The sequence below is a fragment of the Leuciscus leuciscus genome (genome assembly GCF_965113295.1).
Source record: "Leuciscus leuciscus genome assembly, chromosome: 22".
NCBI classification, from domain to species: domain Eukaryota; kingdom Metazoa; phylum Chordata; class Actinopteri; order Cypriniformes; family Leuciscidae; genus Leuciscus; species Leuciscus leuciscus.
The window spans coordinates 4,347,892-4,367,278 of record NC_138746.1 but is presented as its reverse complement, the minus strand read 5'-3'; the positions used below and the strand labels follow the sequence as shown (position 1 = coordinate 4,367,278).

The 19,387-nt window shown below is 43.1% G+C and overlaps 2 protein-coding genes across 3 annotated transcripts in view; both read right to left on the bottom strand.

Moving 5' to 3' along the window:
• Nucleotides 1–4,097: 4,097 nt before the first annotated feature.
• On the bottom strand, nt 4,098–17,906 carry LOC309486201 (tripartite motif-containing protein 29-like). Its single transcript, XM_082153452.1, has 8 exons — nt 17,791–17,906; nt 16,461–17,098; nt 15,496–15,591; nt 14,862–15,095; nt 14,620–14,776; nt 7,828–7,866; nt 7,617–7,653; nt 4,098–7,130 (listed from the first exon to the last, which is right to left on the bottom strand). The coding sequence occupies exons 2-8, from the start codon at nt 17,013–17,015 to the stop codon at nt 7,070–7,072; spliced, it is 1,179 nt and encodes a 392-aa protein (XP_082009578.1). The 5' UTR covers nt 17,016–17,098; nt 17,791–17,906; the 3' UTR covers nt 4,098–7,069.
• The window catches only part of LOC309486202 (tripartite motif-containing protein 29-like), a 34,992-nt gene continuing 19,702 nt past the window's right edge, over nt 4,098–19,387 (bottom strand). For both annotated transcript variants that reach the window (XM_082153453.1, XM_082153454.1), the window contains one exon: nt 4,098–7,028. The gene's annotated coding sequence lies outside the window, so the exon portion shown is untranslated. The remainder of the gene's footprint in view (nt 7,029–19,387) is intronic.

Here is a 19,387-nt window from a genome sequence, read left to right as displayed (position 1 = left end):
AGAGAGCCGCGTGGTTATGACGCAATCGTTAGCCTATTTTTACAAAAACTGCTTCTACGGGGCCATAACGTAAGATACAAGGTAATGGAGCCTTTTATACATTGTCATGTTTCTTTAGAAATAAAAAATGGATAAATAGAGTCTTTAAACGCCTCAGATGTAAAGTTATTCGCTGTCAAAGTGACGCCAAAATGATTGGGAGTCAATGGAAATGCTAACGCAAGTGAAGTTCTGCTACAAGATGGCGGCACGCGGCCGGCTTCAACTTCCGGTCGATATATTACCCGCCTGTTTTTGAAGCCTAAAGTGGGCGTAGCCGACCGTCGCCATCTTGGCAGCGTGTCACTCCCGAATGTATTTATTTTTACAGTCAGACAATGAGCTGAGGTAATGTGACGGCTAACAGACAGCAGACAAACGGCTAATGATGACTAATGACCACAGCAGCGGGGATCCACCTGTCACTCAAAAGTGGACACACCCTTAATTATGCAGAAATTTAAGGCTTAATATAATTTAAACGGATGAGTTATAATTAAAAAAAATCACCCCCCTCACAGTTGTCATGAAGGGCAAAATTAGCTGTATAGACCACTTTTTGCTTCAGGCTGTAAACATGTTTTTTTCTGCTGTAAAGTTGGGCATTTCAACATGGGGGAGATGCAGATTTGACTCACTTTTGCAGCCAGCCTCAAGCCAGTTGATGAATTGCCGTTTAATTCACTTCCGTGTTGGTTTCAAGAGAGAGACAGGGAGGGATGCTGCTGACGTATTTCCGGCAGAATCTCAGCCAGCATCTTTATTTCCACATAGCACGTTCTATAGCAAAGTATACTAGTGGCAATACTTTATTAAAATTAATTTTCTCAGAAACGAAGACAACGATTTTAGAAACCGATTCACAAGTCGTATTTCGCATGATATGAAAGAATACTCACCCTCAAAGTTGTCGATGTAGCTCGAAATATATAATTTAAAGCCCTTCTCTTTCTTACTCCTAGGTGTGACAGAAGCAAACTCATCTGATTTTGTATCCTCAATATGTCCTGAGTAAGAAAAAAAAAAAAAAGCCCAGAAGAATCCCATTCGGGGAAAGTTTCGAAAAAGACCCAAATATTGCCTATTCATACGCCTACTCATTCTTTTTCTCAAGTGAATAGGGTAAACATTTTAACCTTTAGATATCACCATGAAAATTACTGAGTTGATTACTTACATCAAGACAAACAAAAAAATGTATTACAAGTTTTTGGAAATTGTTGGTTAACATGGACAAACGGTGCATATTCTAATTACGTATGTGCTAATTTGCATAAATACCACAACAGGTCTAAACATTGGGTATAGCCAGGTGAAAGTGTCTTGTTGAATCTTGTTGACACACAACAGTAATACTTATTGTTAAGGTCTGAATGGAACTGAATGGAACAGTAATTTTCATGGTGATATCTAAAGGTTAAATTTTTTACCCTATTCACGTGAGAAAAAGAATGAATAGGCGTATGAATAGTTTATATTTGGGTCTTTTTCAAAACTTCCCCTAATGGGATTCTTCGGGGCATTTTTTTCCTTACTCAGGACATGTTGAGGATACAAAATCAGTTGAGTTTGCTTCTGTTGCAATTTGTTAAACCTTTTTTCATAAAATGACTGGACTAGTAGAACTAGTAGTACAGTAAACAATTTATTTTAGAAATTACTGTAATTTACCGAAAGTTTTTTCTTTTTTCATGTTCCAAAGATTGTAGTATGTTCCTACTGACCCACTTCCTGATGGCTGAGCAACGCGTACAGCGCAGACTCAAACTGAGCTTGACGACGTAGATGTGACGTGAGCAACCTGTCTGACAGTTGTAAGTCTTCTAGTAGCTGTGCCAAGAGAAATCTGAATCATTCCCTTCCGAATCTTGCAGAGACGGAGAGCGTGAGTTAGGAGCAGGAGCAACTTTATGACTCTCTATGGGCTTCTCCCTTGACTTTATCGGTCTTTATGCCTCCATGTCCCCCCGATTGCTCGCGAGCTTCTCCTCCTGTCCATACGGTAATTTCTCTACTGTACGACAGAGAGCCGCGTGGTTATGATGCAATCGTTAGCCTATTTTTACAAAAACTGCTTCTACGGGGACATAACGTAAGATACAAGGTAATGGAGCATTTTATACATTGTCGTGTTTCTTTAGAAATAAACAATGGATAAATGGAGTCTTTAAACGTCTCAGATGTAAAGTTATTCGCTGTCAAAGTGACGCCAAAATGAATGGGAGTCAATGGAATGCTAACAGCAGGTGATGGCTTGCTAACCAATGGCAGCCCCCAGGGAAGGTACGCTTTCTGGGTGCTGGATTACCCCCTTGTACTGACCAGACTGACTTACTTCAGGTGAAATTTCCCAATACCTCCTTTTCATGTTTCCCTCCATTCTCTGAGACTGGCAAGAGCAGCTTCCAAATCCCCAGTACTCATCTTGCTGGATCTGTCTGCAGCTTTTGACACAGTTAACCACCAGATCCTCCTGTCAACCCTCAAGGCGAAGGGCATCTCAGGTACCACACTCCAATGGTTCAAGTCTTCCCTCTCAAGTAGGTCCTTCAGGGTGTCTTGGAGGGGTGAGGTGTCTACATTGCAACATCTAGCTACTGGGGTGCCTCAGGGCTCAGTGCTTGGACCACTTCTCTTCTCCTTCTACATGTCAGTCCTCACTGTCATCTGTCATTCAGAAACATGTTTTTTCCTATCACAGCTATGCTGATGACACACATCTCTACCTCTCATTCCAGCCAGATGATCCAACGGTAGCTGCTCGCACCTCAGCCTGCCTGACAGACATTTCTTGCTGGATGAAGGACCACAACATTCAACTCAACCTTGCGAAGACAGAACTACTTGTGGTCTCGACCAACCCAACACTTCATCAACTTCTCCATTCAGCCAGGTTTGTCAACCATAACTCCTTCCAGGACAGCTAGGAACCTTGGAGTTGTGATCAGTTAAACTTCACAGACTGAACTGCCCGGTCCTGTAGATTTGCATTGTACTACATTAGGAGAATCACTATTTCAATCTATATTTTATATAGGCGAAGCCAAAGCCAGAGGCGGAGACTAAAGCAGAGGAGGAGCCTAAAGCAGAAGAGCCCGCCCAGGAAACAGAAGCCGCGCCCACAGAGGAGACTACAATAGGCTTGTTCGACTTGAACCGGCGCTGCACAGACCGATCGGTTTATGACATCAAAGTACCGCGAGAGCAATTCAAAAGCATAAGGAGCCGTCTACTTTCTATTCGATCGCGCGGTACTTTGATGTCATTCACCGATCGGTCTGTGCAGCGCCGGTTCAAGTCGAACAAGCCTAAAATCTGATGATAGCCCCTCCCCTGCTGAAGAGACCACACCACAACCTCGGACCCGGCTACAGAGGGACCTCACTTCTCTGTGGCAACCTAGACTGTTTATTTTTATCCTTTTTTGAGATTGAAATATATAAATATATAGTCTTTAAACGTCTCAGATGTAAAGTAATTCGCTGTCAAAGTGACGCCAAAACGAATGGGAGTCAATGGAATGCTAACAGCAGGTGATGGCTTGCTAACCAATGGCAGCCCCCAGGGAAGGTACGGTTTCTGGGTGCTGGATAACCCCCTTGTACTGACCAGACTGACTTACTTCAGGTGAAATTTCCCAATACCTCCTTTTCATGTTACCTCACTTCTCTGTGGCAACCTAGACTGTTTATTTTTATCCTTTTTTTTCCTTTTTGAGATTGAAATATATAAATATATATAAATATATGAGACCTGAGCCACAATCTTACAGTTACAGCAATACCACAGAGAATCCAAGTTCTTTTACCACCTTTGCTGATAACGGTCACTATTCAGTGGTGTGTTCCTGACCCGAGTCAGTCCATGGGTCCCGCACGTCAAGAGCGTTGTTGGGAATGGGGCCTGTAATGCTCTGTGTATGGATTGATGACTGATGGATTTACCGCCTCAGAGGAAAAGCAGCGGATGGAAGAGCGTGGCTCCCTGTTCACAAACTTTTCAGTCATTTTTCTCTTTTAAACTTCACCCGATCCCTGATTTTTCAGGGCTGATGAGTGAAATGACAAATTGTCCTCTTAAGAGTTGGTTAAAGGACAATGTAAAACAAAACAAAAAACAACAACAACAACAAAAATCTTTTTAAAAAGTGTTTAAATAGCTCTACATTCCAATTTTTAGCCCTGAAGACTGTAGGGTGTCAGAAGATCTGGGCGAGTGAATATAGGTTTTAGTCTTACCGTAGTCTGTTTTTAATGATGTTTTACAGTTTTAATCAGATCTAGCTACACATTTCAAAGTTTAGGACAAAGGGGAATTAAACCACTGCTTTTATCAAATATATATTTTTGTTCTGTTAAGTCTCTGTACATACATTTTCTGACTCTTTATTTTGCTAACATTTCCAAGTGTTAATAAGATGTTAGGCCAAATAAATGTTTGACCCCCCTTGTGTTTGTTTGTTTTTCTGAAATGATTTTATTTTATTTTATTAAAAACAATATCAAACACCTTCATTATCACAAAGAACATGTTTTGAATTGAACAAAGAATTGCGATGCACATTGAGCTGACTGACATTCAAGATCTTTCAGACGAAAAAAAAAAGGATGTTAATTCACACGAAGAAACTGAAAGACAGAAATGTCAAAGTATTACATGCCATCACATTATTAAAGGTACAATTTACTTATTTTTGGGCAAATTAAATGATTTCCCTCATATTGTATGCATTTATATTACTGTGGAACAAAAAATGACAACATATTTTTACAATGCTTTAAACATTAAAATAAGCAACTTTGAACTTTAATAAGTCATACAACATTAACTCGTTTTTTAAGTTAGTTTAATGTAATTTAAGTTTAAATGATTTTTTTTTGTGTGTGTGTGTGTACAAGACAATGAAGTCCAGCATTCTTCAGAAGTTACAGCAATACTAAAAAGCTCTTGAGATCCACAGAAGAATGCTAGTCATACAAGTTTGGAATGACATGAGAACGTTAGAATTTACTATAAATGAAGATAGCATATATTTTACAAGCTTTCAAACATATAGTTGGATTCATATCTAAATATTATGAAATCACAATTCTAACATTTAGCATTTAAGTTTAGCATTTTTTTGTACTGAAATTTAGTTTTTTTTCAGTAATGTTACATTATGATTAGAATCAAACCTGAAAAAGATAAAAGTTGAATTTTTAGAGTTAATCATTTATTTCAATCTTCTTTTTTTTCATATAATTGTACAAATGTAATCTACACTTCAGTTACTAACTGTAACAGAACAGATATATACAGTTATATTATATATTGAGTACAAATACATGACATAAACATCAAAATGCAATGAACTGAACAGCATAACAAATGAGCAAATAAAGCAGTAACTTTTGTCTCTTTCTCTCTCCCTCTCTCTCTCTCTGTGTGTGTTCACATTGTCGATGTGTCAGTGTCACCAAATACATTTTTTTGGTGGTTCCGCATTTTGGACTATTTTATGTGACAAATTATTAGAGAGCAGTTTTTATTTATTTATTATTTATTCCTCTGTGTGTGTGTGTGTGTGTGTGTGTGTGTGTGTGTGTGTGTGTGCGTGAGAGCATGATAATTTTGCATTGTGGATGTTTTTTGCATTTGTTGGAAGTGTGGCACTTTATTTCTGTGTTCAGCGTTGTTTCTGATTTTGATGATGAATTTTGTATATTTACATTGCGGGGCCTCCAGGGACCCCGAAGACAACTAGTGTCATTATTTTTTTCATGCTAACATAACAGATATCATTCCAATTTTTTTTTTTTTTTTTTTGTATATCTAGAAAGTGTTGAGAGCCGTAGAAAGTTTCATACCATTTGGACAAAGATAACTTTTTTTTTTAGCAAAAGTCATTTGATAGTTCACCCAAAAAGGAAAATTCTGTCATCATGTACTCATCCTCAAGTTGTTCCAAACCTGTCAACTGTGTTTGTAACAACACGAGGGTGAGTAAATGATGACAGAATTTTCATTTTTGGTTGAACTATCAGTTTAAGATCCTGTAGGATGAAAGTACTTAAGTGTTTTACCCTTGCGTTCAGATTACGACACCAACACAACAAACATTAAATATCACTTTCTCTAAATCTGTGAATATGGAGTAGCTTGTTCTTTATCTTGAATTGTATTTTATTAGCACTAATACAGCAGTGAATGGAGTTCAAATGGTTTTGTGATCACACTAGCTTGTCCTCAGAGAGTGTTGCCCTGCTGCTCTTGATGGGTCAGGTTAGTTACTGCATTTTTAGGGGTTTTTAATGTTTGAGTGGAATTATTGACCGTGTTTAACCCAAGTGAAGTTCATTCAAATATGCAAGAAAAACAGCTAAACAGTCCGATTGTTACTAAGATATTTTTAATTTTCCAAAGGCAAAAATGGAAATTATGTGACTTGAGAGCAACAATCTATATATTTCAACCATATAGTTCCTGAGTTAAAGTAAAAAATATATATACATTCCTTTATAAAAAAAAGAAAAAAAAAAAGAATTGAAGACACTAAAACAAATATGATATATTTATATTATCTTATAATTATATTTGTGTTATACTCAACTTAAATATAATTATAATATCATTATTATCTTACTATTGAAATTGCTTAACAGTTGAAATTTGAGCATTTAATTTTTTGTTGATATGTACAGATGATCTCTGGACAGATAAGTTTGTGTTTACACATGAATAACAAAGAAATAGCAGGGTGAATTTCAACTTCCTTCATCATAATTGCAGAACTATGAGAACATTACTGTTATAGCACCACCTAGTGCTGGAATTTGACAATATTTTGTATGGCACCTCCAAACATAACAGGGTTAATTAGTCAATGAGCCATTCCAAAAAATCCATTGTTTTGTTCAAATGTTTTTCATAATTATCACACAGAAAGATTTACTGAGTAACTGAGCAATAGTTTTATAGCCATATAAGTGTTATGCTAATATAACAATCTACCCATTCAGTAACAAGGTCCTTTGGTAGATGCAGTCTATCATTCCCATTCCGAATCCGATTCTGTATCCGATTCCGTATCCGATTCCGAATCCTCGTCACTGCAATCAAGGTCATATTCAAACAATCATATTTTTTAGAAATAAGTTTTTACATAGAAAAGATTAGTTGCTAAATCAACTACAGAAAATATGCACAGATGTGATAACTGAAACATTAAAGCTGACAAACAGGCTGTAAAATGATGTTTCACATTCAAGGGTTAATTAAACACAAAGACACAACCACATAACCACAAAACTATTTCATATTATATGAATGCACTAATTTCATTAATGGAAGATTTGATTATTGTTATTATTAAAATATTAAAGTCTTTTCTCGTAATGCTGTTTTATTAAAGCAATAAAACGATTATGGCTGTGTGTTAGAGTTAACATGTCTTAGACGAGATCTAAGTGATAATACATGATGACAGGAAATATCTATGATTAATAAATACCTCAGCCACTGCTATCAGTTTAAAAAAAAAGAAAAAAAAAAGATTAGCATGAAAAGTGTGGTTTAAAATTCATAAATACACTTACGAATCCATCTCCTTCAGCAACAGATGGTAATCTTGATCTAAAAAAATTAAAATAAAACATGCATGTTTCCGTGAGTAAAGAACTAAAACATGACAGTTATTTGCTAAGTATAATGTGAGCATCTTTGAACAACCTATGGCCTTTAGTATTGAATGATGTTATGTAAAAAAAAAAAAAAAAGGGGGGTTTTCTGATAGAAAAGTGTACTTACTGCTCTGGAACCTGTTTTTAAATATTTGGACATCAGCAACTATGAAGACAGATATACAATATTCACTTACATTATGTGGGAATTCACTGCATCAGTCAGATGACAATGTTATACAACATTTGAGGAACAGTTTTCAGTCAACATTCCCACAGCGATGTGTTTTCTCTCATTTATAACAGGACATTATACAGTCTCTGTCTCCAATGTTGTGGTGAATTTCGCGGCTAATAAGCACTCCATCTCAAACTGTTCCATTATATAGATTTATTTATAGATAAAGGGCGCTTTCACACTGGCAGTTTAGTGCGGACCGGGGCACGGTTTGCATGAAAAATCGCTAATGTGAACGCTGTCATCGGACCCGGGTGCGCACTAGAGTACCGAACCCGAGACTACCTGGAGGAGGTGGTCTGAGCTCGGTTGCTCCCGAACCGTGGCGCGGTTCGCGTTAATGTGCAAGCAACACGGACTCGGGTGCGTGCTTGTTCAGGAAGTATACTATCCCGCGCATGCGTATCATTGTCGCATCAGTGAAAAATCTTCTGCGAGCAGCAGAAACACGGCGTCCCCTGGATATGTGCTGAATTACACCATGTAATGAACATAAACGTAGTTGTCTCTCACTATGTTGTGCATAATAGCACCAAAAAAACAGACAAATTACAGCTATGCTCAGTCGAGTTGTATTCTCCATGCGTTTTCCGTGTGCGTTTGCGATGACGTAAGATCACTGCAAACGCACCTGGGTTCGATACAACTAATTGAGTGTGAAACCAGACCAACGCTGCGGGGGGCGCCGGGAACTAGCGCACTCGGGTTCGGACCGCAGCAAACAAACCCAGTGGAAAAACGCCCTAAGTTGAGACAACACACTGTACTTGTACTTTTTGGTTGCTTACTGTACCTGTAGTACATTATATGAGACCACTCGGTAGATTTGATACAGATGAAAAGTTGGTACAAAGGTACAAATTTAGTACCTTTAAAAAGCAGAATAGTTCCCTATCGTCCGGTCAATATGACGTACGCCGTGGTGACCGACGAATAGGAATCTCGCTAGAGAGGCCAATCTACTTCGAGTGAAACTAAAACAAGCCAATACACATTGGCGTTTGCATCAGCTGTGCAGCCTCGCAGCGCGGGTATAATAAGCAGCTGGTGATGATTGCACTTCAGCTTTTTGCTTCAGAGCCAAGCACTTCGATGCTCTCTACTAGAGTGACTTAAAAAAAGACAAGCCTTTCTGGACCTCTCCATCTTCGGTGCGGGCGTGACAGCACAGCAGCGCAAGCTGTCTTTTCTCTCTCTCTCTCTCTCTCTCTCTCTCTCTCTCTCTCTCTCCCTTTTTTTTTTTTTTGTCAATTGAGAAAAGAAAAAAAAAGCTGTTATCACAGCTGGTAAGGTGTGCCTGAGTGCTCAATGGCCGGCAGAGCCATTGGTAAAACCAGCAGAGAGAGACAGCGCACAGACAGGTGCACATTCCTGTCTGGGTTCGCGGTGACCATTCCCCTGCGTGCTTCAGCACCAGTGAGAGCAGTCCCTAAAAGAGCTTACACAGATAGAATGCGTCTTTTTAAAGATGACATTCTATCTGTGTGTTTCTGGATGCGGTCGTTACCTGGGGATGGTCACAATCGCTGCCTTGTGTGTCTGGGCATTGAACACGCTGAGGCAGCTTTTGTGGATGAGTCATGTACCCATTGTGGGAAGATGACCATCGCGGAGCTGCGGTCGAGACTCTCGTTCCTGCAAAGGGGCGGAGTCCCTGTGCCTCTGCCTCGATCCAATCCTCCTCAGAGGGTTGCTTCGGGCAGTGACATGGGAGACCTGAGGATTACGGTCCCCTCCTTCGGGGAACCAACCCCCTAGGAGCCCTCACCCCTCTCACGCTCTGCAGCCAGTTGAGCCGCCATTGGAGAAGCCGGACCATCCCCGAGGTGTGTACCGGTTGTCTCCTTTGGTGCTCCCCGCGACGACCAGATGTCGATCGCTGCATCGGAGGGTGGGTCAGACTTCTCCGCAGATGACGACTCCTTCGGGTGTGTCAGCGGTGCCCGAGACGGACCCGGAGATGATGGCCTTGCTTTCCCGGGCCGCCAATGGGGTCGAACTCGTGTGGAACCCCCCACCGTGTACCGAACCCTCGAGGTTGGACAATTGATATCTCAGGGTGGCGAGCGCTGGTTCTCAGCAACCCATCCCAGTGCCTTTCTTGGAAGTGCATGAGGAGCTTACGGGGACGTGTAGGGCACCTTTTACTGCCAGGAACTGTTCTGGTGGCTCCTCCTCCCTCACCACCCTTGATGGCGGGGCGGCTAAGGGATACACGCATATCCCACCAGTGGAACTGGAACTGGCAACATATCCCACCGGTTGCTATGCAACTGTGCCCTAACTCCACTTGACGCGGAGAACCGTGTCTTCCTTCCCGGGCCTGTAAATACTCGTCGGATTTAACCGGCAAGGCTTACAAGGCCTGTGGGAAAGCTGCCTCTGCCGTGCACGCCATGGCGCTGCTGCAGGTCCATCAGGCCAAGGCACTGAAGGACCTGCACGAGGGTGGTCATGATCCCCAAGTTCTCCACGAACTTTGCATCGCGACGGACCTCGCGCTTCGTGCGACGATGGTGACCGCGCGGTCAGTGGGTCGTGCAATGTCCACCTTGGTGGTCCAGGAACGCCATCTCTGGCTGTGTCTGGCCAACATGAGGGAGACCGACAAGCTCCGGATCCTTAACTCCCCCGTGTCCCAGACCAGCCTCTTCGACTACGCGCCGCAGTTCTCGGCTGTACAAAAGCAGACTGAGGCCATCAAACAAATCCTGCCGCGACGGCCAGCTGCTGCCTCCACCCCACCGCCTGCGGCTCCTCAGTCTGCTTGTCGCAGAGGGCAGCCTCCAGCGTCTGCCCCTGCTCCCGCGCCGCAGCAGCAGCCTCCATCGAAACGGCACCGTGGAGCCAGTCGCAGGCAGGCCACCCCACCCGTCCACGCCCCCGCCAAGAACGGCGGCAAAGCCAGAAAAAAGTGGCCCTAAGACGAGCGACCCAGAGATGGAAGGGACTGCTCTCCAGGAGACGATGACCGCATCGGTCGATCTATCCCCCGGAAGAGGGCTGGGTGGAAAATCCTCATTTTCCTTTTGTTTTTGTTCTGCTGCTGGCCTCAAAACCAGTGGTACCCAAATTTTCAATAAAAGAGCAGTTTCTTCCATCTCTGGGTCCGAAGAGGGCCAGGAGAGCAGTGGGGGGAGAGAATCCTTACCACTCTCATCCGCCTCTTCTATCGCCAGCGGCCAGCAGTGTGCAGTTCGAGAACGCAACCAAGCCGCCTCCTGCACCTCCTGCCCCGTGGAACCATGTAAGTGTTGCACAGCACAGTCAGACTCCACTACGGGCTGCCTCCCAGAGAGAGCCTCCCGAGCCGAGCCCCTGTGTTCCACCTCGCTGCCCCACTCTGGGTATGCCTACGGTCCCTTTGGTCCCGCTTGCACGTTCTCTACGAGCCTGGTTAGCGCTCCCCAGTCCGTCTAGCTGGCTCATTCGGACAGCCTATCAGGCTCGGCTATGCAATTCAGTTCGCCCGGCGTCCCCCCAAGTTTCAGGCCATCCACTCCACTACAGTGAGAGCAGCCGATGCCCATGTCTCAGTATGGAGTTGGATTCGGTCGCACAGACAGCGTGCCTCACAGAGCAACCCGCTCAGTCGGTGCTGAACTGCTTGAACACGTACAAAGGCAGGATGGCGGTCCCACTGAAGTTCTTTCAGAGGCTCCTGGGGCATATGGTGGCGGCAGCAGCAGTAACTCCGCTCGGGCTGCTCCATATGAGACCGCTTCAGCACTGGCTTCACGGCTGAGGCCCGAGATGGGCGTGGCATCACGGCACTCACCGGGTGACAATCACACCGGCGTGCCGCCAGACCTTCAGCCCGTGGTCAGACCCCTCGTTCCTTCGGGCAGGAGTCCCCTTGGAACAGGTGTCCAGGCATGGTGTGGTATTCACAGATGCCTCTGCCACCGGCTTGGGTGCCACGTACAACGGGCATGCAGTGTCAGGGGTGTGGACGGGCCCCCAACTGCATTGGCACATCAAATGCCTCGAGTTGCTAGCAGTATGTCTCGCTCTGAGCCGCTTAAAGAGGACGCTACAGGGCAGAGACGTACTGGTCCGTACGGACATCACTGATACCGTTGCGTACATCAACCGTCAAGGTGGTCTACGCTCCCGTCGCATGTCGCAACTCGCCCGCCATCTCCTCCTCTGGAGTCAGAAGCATCTGAGGTCGTTTCGAGCCATGTATGTCCCCGGTGTGCTCAACCGTGTGGCCGACGAGCTGTCACGAGCTGTGCTCCCGGGAGAATGGGGACTCCACCCCCAGGCGGTTCAGCTGATCTGGAGAGAGTTCGGGGAGGCTCAGGTAGACCTGTTTGCCTCCTCAGAGATCTCCCACTGCCAGTTGTTTTACTCCCTGACCGAGGGAACACTCGGCACGGACGCACTGCCACACAGCTGGCCCTGGGGCCTCCGCAAATATGCATTTCCCCCAGTGAGCCTACTTGCACAGACCCTGTGCAAAGTCAGGGAGGACGAGGAGCAGGTCCTTCTGGTGGCTCCCTATTGGCCCACCCGGACTTGGTTCCCAGAACTCATGCTCCTCGTGACAGTCCCTCCCTGGCCCATTCCTCTGAAGAAGGATCTTCTGACTCAGAGACAGGGCACCCTATGGCACCCGCGTCCGGACCTCTGGAAACTCCATGTCTGGTCCCTGGACGGGATGCGGAGGTTCTAGGTGACTTACCCCCAGAGGTACTTAACACCATCACTTCTGCGCGAGCGCCGTCTACGAGACGTGCGTACGCCCTGAAGTGGAACCTGTTCACTTCTGCGCGAGCGCCGTCTACGAGACGTGCGTACGCCCTGAAGTGGAACCTGTTCATCGAGTGGTGTTCCTCTCGAAGAGAAGACCCCCGAAGATGTTCGATAGGGTCAGTGCTTTCCTTCTTGCAGCAAGGGTTGGAGCAAAGGCTGTCTCCCTCCACCCTCAAAGTACATGCTGCTTCTATTTCAGCATATCATGACCACATAGTTGGCAAAACAGTTGGAAAGCACGACCTGGTCGTCAGGTTCCTTAGGGGGGTGAGACGTTTATATCCTCCTCGTTCCCCCTCCATATCCTCTTGGGACCTTTCCCTGGTGCTTCGAGCACTTCAGGTTGCTCCCTTTGAGCCTTTGTAGTCAGCAGACTTAAAGCTTCTCTCCTTGAAGACTTTGCTGCTGACTGCACTGGCCTCGATCAAGAGGGTAGGGGACCTGCAAGCATTTTCGGTCGAAGAATCGTGCCTAGAGTTTGGGCCGGGTGACAACCATGTTGTACTGAGACCCCGGCCTGGCTATGTGCCCAAGGTTCCTACCACTCCCTTTAGAGATCAGGTAGTGAACCTGCAAGCGCTGCCCCTGGAGAAGGCAGACCCAGCTCTGGCTTTGCTCTGTCCCTTTCGCGCTCTGCGCATGTACGTGGACAGAACTCAAAGCGTCAGGACCTCAGACCAGCTCTTTGTCTGTTACGGAGGCCAGCAGAAGGGAAAGGCTGTCTCCAAGCAGGGGATGGCCCACTGGATAGTGGATGCCATCGCCTTGGCTTACCAAGCTCAAGGCGTGCCCTGCCCGCTCAGGTTGCATGCACACTCCACGAGAGGCGTTGCATCCTCCTGGGCGCTGGCACGTGGCTCCTCGCTAGCACATATCTGTAGAGCTGCGGGCTGGGCGACACCTAATACGTTCGCTAGATACTATAGCCTACGTGTAGAGCCCGTGTCCTCCCGTGTTCTCACCCTAAACGGGTAGAAGCACTGTGAGTACCGGAACTGTCGGCTGGCTGCACCCTACTGTGCATCCTTATTGCTCCAGAGTCAAACCTGTTGAGTCCTCCAACAGCCTCGGGCCCGGACATGGCGGAGCGTCCGGTGCCAGGCCTTTATCCGCTGAATCCTTGAGAACCGGGTCTAGGCTGGGTCCCACATGGTTGACCCTACGGGGATCCCATGTGTGTATATTCTCCACGGCTGCTCCTAATGGAAGCCTGTGTCTTTCCCTTGGGCTAAGTCATCCACTTTTCATATGCAGTACAACCCTTGGGTTAGTCCATAGGTGTATTCCCACATAACTCTATTTAAGAATGTGGCTCCCGCAGCGTTCCCCTCCCTCAGATTGGGCACGCTTTCCCAGTGTTATCCAATAATCTCACTGTATGGGTTATCACGGAACAACAGTGACAGATACTCTCGGTGTAAGCCCTCTCCTATCGTCCTTCCAGGCAAGAAGGTGTGGAGGCTTACACAGGGCGCTGGATGGGGTGCAGCAGCTGTGGCGCTTTGGTAGGGATTCCTATTCGTCGGTCACCACGACGTACGTCATAGTGACCGGACGATAGGGAACGTCTCGGTTACATATGGTAACCACCGTTCCCTGAGGGAGGGAACGGAGACGTACGTCCCGTCGCCACATCTGCTGCTGCCTGCCGGGGCGACCAGCTTTTCAGCCTTGGCTCCTCAGCACAAAACTGAAGTGCAATCATCACCAGCTGCTTATTATACCCACGCTGCGAGGCTGCACAGCTGATGCAAATGATTGCACGCCAATGTGTTTTGGCTTGTTTTAGTTTCACTCGAAGTAGATTGGCCTCTCCAGCGAGATTCCTATTCGTCGGTCACCACGGCGTACGTCTCCGTTCCCTCCCTCAGGGAACGAGGGTTACCATATGTAACCGAGACGTTCTTGACATTGTTATTTCACCTGTCTTTGATATTTTGCCCATGTGCTCTTCACAGAGTTTGTCTAGTTGTTTCTTCAGGTGAGATACAGATTTCTCTACATTCTCAAATGTCTGGATGTCATTAATCTTCCTGGGTGAGGCTTTGCGCTGAGTGAATGTAGAACAGGAAGCATAATTCTGCAATTGAATATAAAAACAATACCTTTAAAACAAGAATCAACACAGAATCTAAAATATAAAAAAATGATAATAATAAGTTTACCTGGAAGAAATAAACATGATCCTCAGTTTGTAAAAGTGGCTTCAGTTTACACTTCTCCTTCTGTAGTTTAACAATCTCCTTCTCTAGTCTCTGTATGTGATTCTCTACATCTCGCACTTCCTTGTTCTTCTGAGCTCTGATCTTCTTTCTCACCTCAGCTTGTTTGTTCTGAATGGAGCGGATGATCTCGGTGAAGATTCGGTCACTGTTCTCCAGTGCTGCCCGTGCAGAGCGCTGTCACAACACACACGACTTCGTCAAACTTCTGACACACTGACATGACAGATCATATACAGTAACTAAAATATACTATGTTAGTGGATTTTTTTTTTTTATGTTAAAATACTTTCTCCTATCCATAATCCTTTTCCTTATTATGCAGAGTAAACTATAAGTTAAGCAATTAATTAGTTGATGTCCTAAAAAGTGTAAAGACAGAAAACATTGCTGCTTGTTTGTGTCACGAGGTCAAGGTTTTGCTGTTTAGCTTTAGACACTGCTGGTATGACATCATCTGACTTCATCTTGATGGCCATTTAATAATATCCAGCCTGATCCCACGATACAAACATAACTGTGCAGTGTACATACATTCATGCAAATTTCTAAAATATTCCAGGTTTAATGAGCATACCTTATGAAAGTCCAAATATTTCATAGACTGCCGAATCTCCTTGTCTATGTCATTGGTTTTCCGAATGAAATCCCTCTTTTTTATTTTCAGTTTCTCCTGAGGATGAATTCACAATCAATAAAAACCCTGTTCTTTATGCAATCAGTTTATTTGTATTTGTGCATGAATCTGCTGTTCATTATCTTGTTTTTGCAATAAAAATTACTTAGAGACCTCTGAAAAATGTGCAGTTTCTCTTGATTTATTATTTATTTTTATCTGTTTGAATAAAACAAACATTTTTCATTTATTATACAAACTACTGACAACATTTCCTCCAAATTTCAAATAAAAATATTGTCATTTAGAACATTTTTATTTTCATAAATAACAACTGGTCAAAATAACGAAAAAAGATGTAGTGTTTTCAGACCTCGAATATTGCAAAACAAGTTCATCTTCAAAACATCTTCATTTTTAAACAACACAATACTAATGTTTTAACTTAGGAAGAGTTCAGAAATCAATATTTGGTGGAATAACCCTGATTTCCAATCACAGCTTTCACGCATCTTGGCATGATCCCCATTGCTGTTACGCGACTTTATGCCAGTCCTGGCGAAAGCATTTAAGCAGCTTGGCTTTATTTAATTTTTATTTATTTTATTAATTATTAAATATTTTATTATATTTATTAATTTTATTTAACTCTCTTGCTTACATTCCAGAGGATTTCAGTGGGGTTCAGGTCTGGACATTGTTAAGTAAGAGGGTCACCAGCCATGTGACAAATGCTGAAGCAAACAAAAGTGCCAAACACTGAATGGAACAGGAAGCTTGTGTAACGCAGTAAAGTTGCTGCATATTCACCTATAGACTGCTAAAGGGGCCGTCGGCAAATTCCACTCACAGTCCAAAAATATAAACGTCCAATCATTAATTCAAATGAACGATATTTACAAGCTTATAGTAAATGCCTACTGTACCTGTTTTTTTGCCATTGCAGCTGCAGCTGAGACTGTTTTATGTCCACTGTGCTGATTCCCCATACAAACTACACAAATACACTTCTGGTCATTGTAGCAGTAAATCTCCAGTGCTTTATGATGTTGAGGGCAGATCTGATGCTGTAGATTTGGGGAAGCTTTGACCAGCTTGTGCTTTTTAAAAGCTTTAGACTCATAATGAGGATGAACATGAGTTTGGCAGTAAGAAGCCATACAAACCAAACAAGACTTGATGGCTTTTACTTTTCTTCCTTTGCAAACATCACACGTCACGTCTCCAGGTCCAGCTGGATCTTCCAGCTTCATTCCCTCTAAAATATCAGCAAGCACAGTGCTTCTGCTGAGAGCTGGTCTTTTCTTGAATTTCGTCCTGCATGTAGGGCAGCTGTAAACACCTCTATCCACATCCCAGCATCTCTTAATACAGTCCACGCAGAAACTGTGCCCACAAGATGTAGTCACTGGGTTCTTTAGCAGATTCAGACAGATCGGGCAGTTTAAAGGATTTTCAGGATCAAAGATAGATTCTGCCATTTTGGTGCTTTCAAACCCAGTGGAAAATTCACTGTAGAATAACAGCGGTTTGGAATCTTTTTAAATCAGAGTGGGTGGGGCTCCTGTGCAAACATGACCAAATGAAAATTATAATATGATTATAATGGTAAAAAATAATTTCCTGCACCAACGTAACATTTTCTGAAGATTTCATATATATCTGCACCATCCTGAAAAACACTTTCTATAGGCTACACATACATTTAAAAATCAGAAATGCATCGTATTCTAAAACATTCACAAAAGGGCTTGCTAAACAAGTTCAGAACGGTATATACTGTCAGCAAGTTTTTATAAAGTTTCTCATAATTATTATTCTTTTTTTTTAAATGTCTCAATCTAAATCTAATCTCTCAATGCTTATTTTGACTCGCACTTGTGAGTTTAGCCACACAAATCGGAGGTAAAAAGTCAAATTTCTGTTTTTTTCTTCTCAGAATATATAAAGTAACAGCAGATAGGAAAAAATTCAGAACTGTGTGATAACACGTCGCAATCACCTTCTTCCTTTTTTATTTTGTGGCGGAAACAAGCTTCCTTAGTGTAGACTAGCCTACTACACAAACAGCATCTGCACAAAACAATGCTGCCATATAACTTTACTTGCCTCTGCTGAGGTAGAGTATTGGAAAATACCCTTTATTTTATTTTTCACCTATGCACACAAACACACACTTTTATTACCTCATGGCACATAACCCCATAATGCGTTTTTAAAATTAAATTTAGTTAATTAAAGTAGAGACAGACTTACAACGCGGCTGGAATTTCACAGGTGGTGGTGAGAGTGACAGTGCGTGCCTAACAATGCATTGAACAGAAGCAAAGCACTGAACGGAACAGGAAGCTTGTGTAGCGTGGTAAAGTTAGTTTGCTGCATATTCGCCTATAGACTGCTAAAGGGACCATCAGCAAATTCCACTCACAGTCCAAAAATATAAACGTCCAATCATTCATTCAAATGAACGATATTTACAAGCTTATAGTAAATGCCTAGTGGGCAGATTGACTTTCTGTAGGCTATATGAGCTTCTGCCAATATCTTGCTTGTACAGTAAAAAGGTGACCAAGTCACCAAAAGTGTTATTTTTTTTCATGTTCCAAAGGTTGTAGTTCGTTCCTAGTGACCAGACTGACTTACTACAGATGAAATTGTGCCAAATTAGCCTACCTGCCTTAATGTATGTATGTAAACAGTTATAATATTTTTTTATTTTTTTATTACTGTAATTCACACACACACACAAAAAATAATTCCTTGTTTTTGTTTTTATCCTTTCTTTCCTTGGCATTCTATGCAAAGACATTAATACAATTAGAATGCATAACACATCAAACGAAAATAGGGAAATTATGATAATATTACAAAATATTATTTACTTTACCAAACAAAACAGTGAGAATCAAAAAGGTAATTATTATGAGGAATTCATGTTTAGTTTTGTTGATGTTGTACATTTTATGTAGGCCTATGTATTATATGCATGAAAGTGTTAGCTATCATGAAATCAACACTTTACAATAAGGTTAGGGATACTCCACTTAGTTAAAGGGATACTCCACTTTTTTTTGGAAATAGGCTCATTTTACAACTCCCACAGAGTTAAACTGTTGAGTTTTACCTCGAATCTTTTCAGCCGATCTCTGGGTCTGGCGGTACCACTTTTAGCATAGCTTAGCATAGATCATTGAATCGGACAGGACCATTAGCATCTCTCTCAAAAAAATGACCAAAGAGTTTCGATATTTTTCCTATTTAAAACTTGACTCTTCTGTAGTTACATCGTGTACTAAGACCTACGGAAAATGTAAAGTTGCGATTTTCTAGGCTGATATGGATAGGAACTATACTCTCATTCCTGCGTAATAATCAAGAATCTTTGCTGCAGTACCATGAGTCCAGCAGGCGTAATGATATGACGCAGCGCCTGAAAATAGGTCTAATAGGTTAGACAAACTTAGTCCCGGTCAAGTTACAGAGCTGGGGACTCTTTTCAGGCGCTGCGTCATATCATTACGCCTGCTGGACTCATGGTACTTATAAGTTAGGTAGTTAAGGAACTATACACTCATTCCTGCGTAATAATCAAGAAACTTTGCTGCCGTACCATGAGTGCAGCAGGCATAATGATATGACGCAGCGCCTGAAAATAGGTCTAATAGGTTAGACAAACTTAGTCCCGGTCACGATGGAAGTTACCGAGCTGGGGACTATTTTCAGGCGCTGCGTCATATCATTACGCCTGCTGGACTCATGGTACGGCAGCAAAGTTTCTTGATTATTACGCAGGAATGAGAGTATAGTTCCTAGCCATATCAGCCTAGAAAATCGCAACTTTACATTTTCCGTC